Raw genomic sequence first — 11,920 nt, forward strand, 5'->3', positions numbered from 1 at the left:
CTGTTCTCCGGAGCATCTTGGACCTGCGACCCGGGACTAGAGCCACGCCCGAAGGAACCTCGCTTCAGGCGATTTCCTGCAAGAAGGTCGGATCCAAAATAACCAGCCGCGGAGTGTCGTCTTTCTCGCCCCAAGCTCCCTCCCTGTTTTTCCAGAAGTTCAAATTCACGCGAAGCATGCACACAGCCACTCTATCCTTCTGGACCAGACCGAGTTGCACACGAGCTAAGAGAACCGAACAAACAGAGCCCTCTTCGGACAAAGCACTCGCCACTTCACAGAGGGGAGGTCTAGCGGAGTCCCTTCGGTTGACCGCAATCTTCGGGGCCTCTCGGAACCAGGGACGCCTCTTCTCAAAAAAGGCTTTCGCAACGGCGACGGGAAAATAGCCTGTGCACATTTTCCTGAGCATAAGCACCAAATAATTAATTGGGGCCTACTGCAGAGTACCTAGGAACCAGATTGCGCTGTTGATTTCTGTCTGAACGAATACGTAGGTTTCAGCTCTGCCTAAATGTGGTGGGGTCGTGATTCTCATCACCACCATTAGCATTTCGGCTTTTTTGTTAAGACTTCCATACTAGCAATTTAGAGTGTGGTCGTTCTGGGGAAGTACCATCAATGAAAACAGGTTTTATCCCATTACAGTGATGGCATTGTATTACTAAGATTACCTCTGTCTTTCTAATTTTTTTAGTAATTATGATAAATTGATTGTCTAATTCCAAAACGTCCAATAACCCTTTTCTTATAGGAAAGATCAACAGCAGAAACTACACATCCCAATAAAACTTTTAAAAAGTTGTGTCTTCTCAGAAGTAGATACCAGTGACTCCATTGGGCAGAACTTTCAGGGAGATGGCAGGTGGCAAAATTTGATAAATAAATTAAATAAATAAATGGACAAATGTAGCGTTATTTTCCTGTGAGGAAGGAAGCCCTACTGAACAATTGCACTTATTTCAGAGCAGGCATAGCTAGGTTTGCACTCTAAGTGGTGAAAAGTCCTTTGATCCAAGAAGTGTCCAGATCCAAAGCCATGCTGTCATAAACACTAAAGCCAAAAGAACCTCCCTATTTTTCAGTGATTCATCATTGGTAGTGCAGGCAAATCAGACTGTCCTACCTTGCAGAGTTGTTTTAAAGGTTACAGGCATACCTCAGTGGTTCACTTTGTATATTTAAAAGTAAAATATCAGCAGCATATTATTTTCTGCCTTCATCCTACTTGCTTGAAAATATGCTTATTGTAACCTAGACCAAACTCAGTGTGCTTGATAGGAAGAAGTTACTAAGGAAAGTGAGGAGAAGAAATACATTTGCATTTACAAATTTCCTAGAGAAAAAGAACTGTTCCAAATATAAACTGAGACAGGCAGGAGGAACATGCAATAGTTATCTGAAATAAATACCATTTGAACTCAATCCTAAACTTACTGGATGGATTCACTCAATCCCCTAAACAGCAAAAGTTGGATTGGAAAAATACATCATCTACATTTTGACTTAGCGAGCAGTGTGAATCACAACCCTGTAGTCATTTGATACTTCCATGTATCCCCAAACCAAGGAAATTGGATTAAGAAAACCAGGGTTAAGTTAACCATAGATTCATGTGTTTATGTGTGGACATAACCTATGTTTCCCTTAAACTCAGGGGAACTTTCTTCTACACAGTGTATGCTCTTATTCTCCAAAAAGCGTATTTCATTTCAGGCTTGAAGGCCAACTTTACAGTGACAGGTTCTTATTCTTCCTTTAAGTCAATAGCCTCTCACCCATAGTAATTTCTGACAAGATATTTATTAAAGGCTAAGGTGAAAAGATTGCTGGGGCTGGGGCTGGGGCTGGGGCGGGGGCTGGGAAACTCTGAAATGGCCTCACAAAGATCCTGCTCTGCAGTTCACATACAGCACCCTTCGGGGAAAAAACAAGCGTGTCTCCCAGGCTCTAAGGTTGAGGATGAACGAGCCTTTGGGAGGTAGAGAGATTAAGGCGCTGCCACGCTCCTCCCGAAGCGAAGCAGATTATCCTGCGACCCACCTGAACTGAAGCTGACCAGATCGACGCCCAGAGCCGGGCTCTTCCTCTTCCTGGGCCGCCCTTTCTGGACGGTGCCGGTGCCGTTGAAGTAAGGCAGGGCCAGGCCGCCGCCCTTGGCTGCCAGCTCAGTGTAGCTGAGTGACGCGGGCGGGTAGGAGGCGGGGTCGGCGCCCTGGAGCAGGCTCTCGAAGTGCGCCCGGCAATAGACCACGTTGTCCTTCATGCCAAAATGGTCGCCCGTCGTCAGCGTCTTGTTGCACGTGGTGCAGGTGAAGCAGCTGAGGTGGTAGACCGAGTCCCGGGCCCGCATCACCATCTCCGAGGCCGAGATGCCCAGGTGGCAGCGGGCACAGCGCTGCACGGAGAACCTTCTGGAGGAAGAACGCACCGAGTTAGCGAAGTCCCGCCAAGAGCGGAGGGCAGCGGCACTGCAGCCCCTCCGGCCTGACTGAATGAATTAGACTGACCAGCCCAAGGGCGGCGGGGGGGTGGGGGCAGGTTGGGTCTGGTTGGGCTCAGACCACTTGGGGCCAAGGGAAAGTACCATAGTAGTTACAGCTTGGGAAAGGATGCCGCGATTGGCTCAAAAAGCATTTAAAATGGGTGAATCTCACCTGCACTGCTCCTATATCCAGAGGGAATGAGGGGAAAGTGATCTTCTAGATGGGTTCCACCCCTGAACTCCGGTGTCATACAGATCAAATGGAAAAGGTGTCTAAAGTTGGGCAGGCAAGGGGGAGAAATAGGTATTGCTTATAAGGATGACAGAGAGCCAGTTTGGTCTAGTGATAAGGCATCAGGCTAGAAACCGGGAGACCCTGAGTTCTAGTCCTGCCGTAGGCACAAAGCCAGATAGGTTACCTGGGCCAGTCACTCTCTCTCAGCCCTGGGAAGGAGGCAATAGCTAACCACTTTCGAAAGACCTTGCCAAGAAAAGTCGCCAGGAGTCAACACTGGCTCTGAGGCACATGCACACGAACAAAAAAAAAATTATAAAAGGATGACAACGAGATGATCCTTGGATCTGAGTGCTGTAATTGTGTCTTGAAACTTTAAGTCTGATCTTTTGCCTTTTAAATTCATGTATAATCAAGTAAGCAAAAAGAGATTTCGTAAGAGCCTTCCCAGATGTGGGGGAAGGAGAGAAATGCCACCATTTTTTTAAATTGCTCTGAGCTCAGCATACACCTTATTTGTGAATTGATCCCATTGAACTTTATGGAACTTTTGAAATATGCTTAGGATAAACCCTGTAAATCTCATTAATTTCCCCTGGGGAAGGTTCTATTTCCTTCGGATATCACATAGTCCCAATTTACCATTTGGCCTAGCATGTTGTGCACACCCGTCCCGCGTGGTTAATTGATGGTTCAATATGTCCTGTAAATACAGCCCATTTGTACTCCATTAACCCAGAAAATTGGGTTAATGGAGCACTCCATAGTGGGTCCTGCACAGTCATTCTCACTTATCTATTGAACTCAGTGGTACTACTTTTGAATTTACAAGGATTAGGACTGTACTATTACAATTCTCTTAAAATACTGTATTTCCATATCACAAGTAGGCGCCTTTTCCACCAACCAAAAAAAAATAATATAAGATGGCAACCTCCACCCCTACACAAACTGTTTTTAGTTTGTTTGTGAAGCAATGGCATTTGATTAAGGAAACATCACTGGATTAATTGCATGGCTTTTAAGGCTAACAATTCCAGAAAGTGAAGAATTAGCTTTCTTCTGGGGTGGGATGGAGTTATGATGTATTTTTAGACTCTCCCACCAGGAGTGAGTTGTAGTTTCCTCCCTCCACCAAAAAAGTGTTCTCTCCTGAGCTGAAGGGCAAATTCGTCTTTTGATCAACCCTTGCCTGGAAAAAATAGCACATCTAGCAATTAAACCGATTAATCTATTAAATCAATCTACTCGATTTTGCAGGACCGCTGTGTTGTTTTGCAATGGAAGGCGGCGCTCAGAAATGGGAGCTGGGATCCCCAAAGAATCATCTGCTGTCCCGGAATAAGGGGGGGAGGAGGGGAGACTCAAGCATGTGAGGGAGCCCAGCCTCACGTTCTTCTCCCCGCACTCAAACTAACTACCCAAAATATTGCTATTAGCTGTAGTCCCGGGTCTACAGCACATGCTCTCTGCGTGCGCTCAGGGGTGCTCTTTCGGGCTCAGTTCGGCGATGCTCCTTCGGGACTTCTCAGGTGGAGAGAGCGTTCGCCGGCAAGCCCAGAAGCCAGAGAGCGGCAAAGCTCCTTTCCCCGCAGCGCAAAATCAAAGAACAGCGAAGAAAGAGGGCCTCTCCCCCCACCGGCTTAGCGTTGGTCCCCTCCGGCAAAAGGAGGGGGCGAGCAGGGAGCCGAGTTTGCTTCTCCCTTGACTGCGGGATTTATTACCACAACAAGGCGTTTAGCCTGGGGGTATGAAATGTGGATCCTAAGCAGCTTCTACCACTCTGGCCCCAGCTAAATGTGGGGAATCCTCTATCCATTCACGCGGGACGAGGAGAGAGCCCCGTTCAGATGAATGGGTCATACTCTGAAAAAGATCTGCGTGGAATGGCACCGTTATTTATATAATAACCAACAATAGGTTCACGCGTTACACTGGCACCCATCTTTGGCAAGAATCCTTCGAAATTGAAAAGCCCAGTAATTCAAAGTCACTCTTTGGTTGTTTGAGAACGATAACACTGGAAATAAAGCCTAAGCTTAATTCTAAGTTTAAGAATTTATGTTTTTGAATATACCTTTCAGAAATAAAGCTAAACATAAAGCACACCCTGGCTCCTTTCTTACTTTTGGACGGTTTAAGGTAAAGGTGGCAGCCCTAACTCACCATTACTTGGAAACAGATCTCATTGAGTTCAACAGGACTTAGTGTTGAATAAATAGGAGCAGGGCCCACGTTTGTAGACACCTTAGAGGTTTCCCTAAAATCAATAGGAAATGGTTCCAAGGAAGCTTGAGGCTCTGGGGGAAGATAACAGTACAGATGGGAAGTATTCGCTCAGAGCATTGGGAAGAGAGGCTGATAAAAATCCGAACTCATCTCTTTAACAGGCCGACTAAAGCCAGGCTTGTCGGAGGACAGTTTCTCATTAGCAAGGAGACAGAGCAGGCTGTCCAGGAGGAGCGCCTCTGTGCCAAGTCTCTTTCCTTCGAGGCCCTAGTTAAGGAGTGGGTGGATCCAGCGCTTCAGCCTTCCTCAGAAAAGAACACGGCGGGGCGGACCACCGAGAAAATCTGCACAGGACACGCTAGGACAGTGACTCTTAACCCGGTTACTTAGTTAACCCATTTTCTGACTAGGCAGAATACATTGAAACATAGCCTAATCAAATGGTCTGATTTCGCATACCTGCATAACACTAGCAATTGCGCGCTCTCCACATCCAGCCTTTGCTAAGATTAACACTAATCCAGTTTAACAGGTTGTGCGAATCCCTCTGCTTCATGCATTCCTGACCCGATTAAACGAACTGCATGAATACATAATCTGTAAGTGTTCACGGGTGCAATTCAAGTAAGAGGTCACTAGTGTTGTAGAGATGTTGCACTGATTCTCGGGGGAAAGTATTTTGGAGTGTTTGGAAAGCGGCCTTCCTGGTGGCTTGACTTTTGCCCCATTGCCTGTTCTAAGCAACCCGTTCTTCCTACAGGAAGAAGGCGTTTTGTAAAGCTCGGTGGAGCGGAGAAGGCCTTGGCCAGCAGCCCGGGCAGAGGAGATACACCCCGCTAGGTAGCAGCCAGTTATTTTCCAGCAGCCAGTAAAATGTTTGCGTCCCTGCAGCCCAGCAGGGATCTCTGCTCTGGACTTTTCCACCTGTGCTTCTGAGGGCCTTTTCACGCGCATCCAATTCAAAGGGGAATGCGCACGTGCGGATGGTCCTCCACAAGCCGAAGACTGCAATCTAGACTTCTCTGGACTCTTTCATACTTTTTCACCTAATCTATTCAACCCTTAGGCCTCAAGGCGTCAGCCTCCCTCACGCAGGCTTCGCCGCGGTGAGAAATGATGGGAGGAACAGATTTAATGTCTCTGACAGGATTTTAAACCGCTTGACGACACCCCTCCCTTTCCTCCAACAGAGGCAAAGTACGCGTTTATTTATTTTTTTCCTATAGAGGCAATTCTCGCGTTCCGTCCGGAAGCCCCAAAAAAGGTTCCGTCCAAGGAAGCACACGTGTGAATTGCCTTTACCATAATTTCCAACAAAGCAGTTGAGTCAATGGCTTAGTTCCCTGTTTATTGGTGAGGAGGAAGGTCCGTTCACTCCTGGATGTCACTTCTCCATTTTCAGTGGGAAATAAGACCCCGATATTGCCTCAGAGATGTTTAATTTACCACCCCAAAAAGGGGCGGTGTATCTAGTTAAGTGCTACAGTCGACATTCATGCCTGCATAAATCCAGCCTTACAAATCAAGGGCGGAAAACTAACGTGTCCTGCAAGTATGTGTGAATGTTCCCTCGGAGATGATTTTTCCAAGGAAAAGTTCCAAGCCAAGAGGCATACTTGTGCCTCACTGCATCCCATCTTATTTGCCACTCCACCCCACCCCTTGCGGGTTGTACCTGTAATAATCCTCCTTGCAGTAAATGCTGCCGTCCTTGGCAAAGCAGGTGAGTTCTGACTCCAAAGCCAGTTTACATTCACAGCACTTCAGGCAGCGGAGGTGCCACTGCTTGTCCACAGCCAACAAGTAGTAGCGGTCGGAGATTTTGCCCCCGCATCCTGCGCACAGGGCAGGCTTCTCCGGGCTCAGCGGAGGCATGTTCTGCAGAAGGAAGCAAACGTCAGCGGATCGGGCAAAAGCTCACAGACTCGACATCTAATCAGGTGCACCTTTTCGGTTTCTTTGGGTTTTTTAAAATTTCAATAGCAGAGACATTTCCAAGCAAACTCGCAAGGGATGAATAACGGGCCTCAGCCGAAGGTTTACAGCGCGATTCTACACAAACCTACTCCGACGTAAACCTGCTACATTCCTTTGGTCTTACTCCCAGCTTCGTGTGTAGTATTTTAGTGGCACTTCGTTTCTGAGGGGACAAGGGGACTAGAGATGATTTCCGTCCCATGGATTTTAATGGGAGTCAGCTTCATTCCACGTACCTGATCACAGGTTACCTGGGAGTAAGTCCTGTTGAATTCTATTACATTTAGTTCCACACAGATAGGGTTAAGCTTGCACAGTGAATCCGGATCCACTCCATTGTCTGGGTTTATCCAACATTAAGCTCTCTGGCTTACTCAATAAACCACAATTGTTTGGGCTCACTCAACTCTTCGCTCTCCGCTGGCAGAGCGTGATGGCTGGGTTCACACAAGGCTGCGGAGTCCTCAGGAAACTGAGGACACCCTAGAAGACGCGAGGGGTGAAGTCGGTATTCTTGGCTTATGTTGGCCTCCCTGGGGGAACTTTTGCTGGGAGAAACCTCTGGATCTCTCCTCAAGCTTAAAGTGGCCTCAGCCTCAGGCAGAAACTGGCAACCTCTCGTTTGCTCCTTAGCTCGCCTTTCACTCCTCACGCTGTATAGAGCCGCTTCTGCGAGAAGCCGATCTTTTGACACGGATGATATTAGCTGGTGGTGAGGGGAAGGGGGGTCGGGATCTTATCCTTTTACATTCTGGACAGAGCAGATACAACCCTCGGTTCCTTCTTCGTCCCGGACCAAAATCCCTTTTCCGGCCTTCGTGCAGCGAAGGGATGCGCCCGAGAGCAAGGCAGAAAATCTAGAGTGGGCGAGAGGCTCGGCTGCTTCGCCTCCTGGAAGCGCAGAAGGCCGAGCTCTCTCTGGTTCCTCTTCAAAGCGCGACTCTTTTGGTTGGGGATTTATTTCCGAGGAAACAACCCTGGGACAGATCGGGCCGTGAGCCCGCAAAGGTGCGCGGGGGTGGAGACCTGCTGCCCGAGCCATTCGCTTTTATTCTCCTGACCTGGGCCGAGCTACAGAACACATTTTGAAAGAAGTGTCAGACCACTGAGAGGACGGAAAGAAAGAGGGAAGCACCATTTCATCTTTTTTGTTCCCTTCGGGGTGTTTACTTAAGGGGAAAAGGGGGTAGAGCACATGCCTGATAACGTCCTTACTGCCTGGATTTTGGGAAAGTCCACTAGGAAGGACAGCGGCGGAGATATTGTTTAAATCAAGCACGTGGCCTAGTAAAACAAGTAGTAAGTTTGTTGGAGGGCGGGGGGGGGGGAACTAATCGCTATTTTGAAAAATTCTTTCCCAGTTTATCTTTGACTTTGAGAGAGGAAGGGGAAAGGTTTAGACCATTTGGGAAACCACTGAAAACTTTCCGCAGATTAAAAATATAACAGGTTGAACCTTTCAGGGACAAGGAATGGGAACAGTGTTGTTTTTCCTTTTCCTCTGTGTCCGTCTGTCTGCTTTTTTATTTGGGATTTCTCTCTTCCTCTCTTCCCTGTAAAGCGTGGGGAGAGTGAAAGAGACCGAAATCCCAACGAAGCTGTTGCCGTAATGAACTTGGTCTCTGCTGCGGTAGAGGAGAGTCCAATTTACTGAAGCGCAGCTTTCTGTGGACCGTTACTTGGATCCGTCATGGATGCCTTTGGAGTTCCCGGGATTTGGGAGCAACGGAAATGTCCTTATTTACCCACTTCCCAGCCCCTTTTCTTTCCGCTGGAGCCCCTCGACTTAATTTAGAGCTTTGGAGCCAGCTAATGCTCAAGCAACTGCTCTGCCTTTCTGCTTAACGCTCAGAACGACCCCAATTATTAGGCTTTTTAAAAGAGAAAAGTAAATCTGGGGGCGGAGTGGGAGGGGGATCTTCTGCTGAACGTTGCTTTTTTCTTCCGTTTGGTCGATTTCGCTCAGCCTCAGTGCTACTTTTACAAGTTGGAGCCTTTAGAGCGGGCCAGAGGAGTGAAGCGAGGATAAATATTTCTTTTTTCCTATGCAAGAAATTAAAATGAATTTCCAGCAGCACCCGAATGATATAACTTAAATTATTCTGTTTGAAAGCCATCAAAATGCTTAATTCACCCCTATGGCATCTATTTTTACAAATGGTTTGGAATATAAAAGGCACCGGAGTCTTTCCAAAGGGTATTGAACTTACTTGGAAGTAAATTTGGTCGCCTTCAAGTCTCCCGAGCAATTTCGTTTTGGAGCCTGTTGGGTTTACACTCTCCTTTCCCTGGAGAGCCTCGGTGAATATCTTTCTTCTTAGACGTCCCCATTAAATGCCTTCCAGCCCGATTGTCATCAGACTTACTCAGAAGCAAATGGCACTGAGCCCTGTGAGGTTCATTTCTCACTCGCACACTGGGTTGAAAACGCTCCTGCTTAAATCGTGGCTTCTATCCTCGAGTAGGCAAACGTTCCTGAACTTGCTTCCCAACCTTGATCAGGACCGGGCTGGTGCAGAAACGGAGACTCGACGTTCAGGCAATTGGGTAGGGTCCAAACCCTAAACCCTTTTGAAGAGGGAGGTCAGCGAAGAAGACTGAAGTCTAGGCAGGCGAGGGGCGAGGATGGTAAATCGATTTTAAGCAGGTTTGTTCGCGAGCAACGCCTCCCTTTCCCTGGAGAATGGTTTCTGGAGGTCCTAGACCTGCACTGGGTCATGTTTACCCGCGTGCGCTCACACACATGCACACTTTCACGAAGTAGGTTGGAACTTGAAAGCCTGACTTTAAAAAATTCAGTGGAATTTACTTTGAGTAAATATCCTTACGATCGCGCTGTAATACCTGTGTCTGTGTTGTCTTTTTTTAAAAAATAACCCAGATATAGAGAAATAATTGTGATTTTAAAGCGAAGGAAAAACCGGTTGGCCTCTTTTTAAAAAGACAAATGGAAACTACCCTTTTAAAAAGATATCTGGAACTAAGACTTGAAGAACGTCTCGTTGGGCGTTCTCAGATACACACACACGCACAAGACATTCCAGTGTCCCTGGGAGGTTCTGGTTACTTTACTACTAGGATTGGGAGGGGGGTGTCCCTTTCTCTCTCCCTCCCAAAATCCACCCTTCCTTCATCTCTTCTGTGAAAGCTCCCGGCTTTTTCCGCCGCTGCTTACCGCTTCCCGGCCGTTCATCTGTCCCGCTTTAGCCAGGCGGGATTCGTTCTTGGACCGCCTCTCCATCTCCTCCATGATCCCCTGGATGTGGCCTCCGGAGATGCCGTGGAAAAGCATGGCTGGGGAACGGAAGGGACACGCGTTTCCTTCGGCTCGGCACCCCACTATTTCCATATACAGGCCCCAGAGTCTTGGTTTAGAGCATCCGAATCGCCGGGCGACGGGACGAGCCCGCGGGAGAAGCTTCGTGGCTCCGGAGAGAAGGCAGGCAACAGCCGAAGACTGCGGGGGCTGCAGCGCGGCGGCTCGCGGCGGTGGTCTTTGGAGTCTCCCCCCGCCTGGCCGGCGCAAAAGAACGGGCTCCTTCCTGAAGAAAGGGCGGGCAAGGAACGGGACGGACCCAGAGGGGAGGGGAAGAAGGGGAAAACGGGGAGGCGGGAGAGAAAGGGGGAGAACGCAGACACGGAGTTGAGACTTGGGCAAACAGAGGCAGAGCAAAAATGGTTCCGGCAAAAGAAAGGGGAGGACGGGGTGTTAAAAGACAAAGAAAAGCCAAACGAGATAGGAAATGTGTGTGTGTGTGTGTGTGTGTGTGGAGGGGGGGAGGTTAAAGCAGAGATCTCCGTTTGCTTGAAAGTTCCTGTTGCTCTCGCTTGGATGTGGGACTGCTGCTTGCTGGAGCTCTGTCCAATTTGTTGGAGACAGAAGCCAACCCAGTTTGGATAATTCAGGAGGAGGAGTCCTCACCCAGGAGCTGCCACCAGCCCCCTGCTCCTCCTCCTCCTCCTGCTCTACAGACAACAAAGAGCTGTCAAACTTCGCCAGCCCCCACCGTGTTGGGCAAGCAGTGACAAATATTCCGGAAGAGTGGGTGGGAGAGGGTTTAGACCCCTTCCTTCAGTCAACGATAGGGAGGGGACAAGAAGCATCTCCCGCGGAGTGGAGGGGGGAGTCTAGATTGTAGTCCTGTACCCCATCCACCCATCCTCCAGATTCTCCCCCAAATCCTTGCCTGGCATACAGACCTCAAGTTCAAATAATTTTTAACAATGAAAAAGGGGAGAGAGAAAGAGGCAGGGAGGCTCTTTGAATGGAACTTGGCTGGAAACCCGCCCCTGACCAAGACGAGAAGGGACGGTGGAACGGAGGGACAGACGAACGAAGGCAAGGTCAGGAATAACTTAGAATAGATCCGACTTTCTCGGAGACTGTAAATATAATCCCTTACATTCCAGCAGAAGACGTAAAAATAGGCAAAGGTTTTATTCTAGACTTGCTGAAGGAACTCAGTGAGGTTTACTTTTGAGTAAAAGCGAATGTTGTTTAATATTAATATTTTGTTTTAGAACTTTCCCTAGTTCTAATACCCCTGAAGAAAGGCCCACTGAGTTTCATGGCAAGGAGTTCCACCTAGGGGGCCGGGACTCAGAGAAAACAGCGGTTGCACCAATGCCTGTCGTTTTGGCAGAACTCCTCACCCTTTGCAAATGGACCAGAGTGGCCTTTCTCTTTTCTTCTATGGAGAAATCTTCCCTACCTAGTATAATGTCCCTGTTTAAATGTGTTGATGTCACCCAGCTCCAGAGGAAGCCAGCAAAGGAATACTATATTTGAAGATGCTAGCAGGGCAGGGGGAAAGGAGAGAACTAGTTGAAGAAAGTTAAAAAAGGATAGAGACTTAGTGCTGTAGGTTTTGGTGGAGGACTGAGAAATATCAAGTTTGGGATAGGCGGGATTTAGTAGGAAGTGCTCTCTTCCACACGTGATCTCTTGAGGTTGAGATGGTTGCTCACTGGATCAGCTGAGTGAATGATTTTGA

The 11,920-nt window shown here is 48.1% G+C and overlaps 1 protein-coding gene across 3 annotated transcripts in view; it reads right to left on the reverse strand.

Annotated features, from left to right (window-relative positions):
• LHX9 (LIM homeobox 9) overlaps positions 1–10,275 on the reverse strand; it is a 33,292-nt gene extending 23,017 nt beyond the window's left edge. For 2 of the 3 annotated variants that reach the window (XM_063300161.1, XM_063300160.1), the window contains exons 1-3: positions 10,102–10,275; positions 6,625–6,827; positions 2,044–2,414 (exon numbers count right to left, since the gene is read on the reverse strand). In XM_063300161.1, coding sequence (XP_063156231.1) covers positions 2,044–2,414; positions 6,625–6,827; positions 10,102–10,275 — 748 coding nt within the window. The remainder of the gene's footprint in view (positions 1–2,043; positions 2,415–6,624; positions 6,828–10,101) is intronic. The other variant, XM_063300162.1, reaches the window with a different exon arrangement.
• Between the last annotated feature and the right edge of the window lie 1,645 nt (positions 10,276–11,920).

The sequence above is a fragment of the Candoia aspera genome, chromosome 3 (assembly GCF_035149785.1).
Source record: "Candoia aspera isolate rCanAsp1 chromosome 3, rCanAsp1.hap2, whole genome shotgun sequence".
Lineage (NCBI taxonomy): Eukaryota > Metazoa > Chordata > Lepidosauria > Squamata > Boidae > Candoia > Candoia aspera.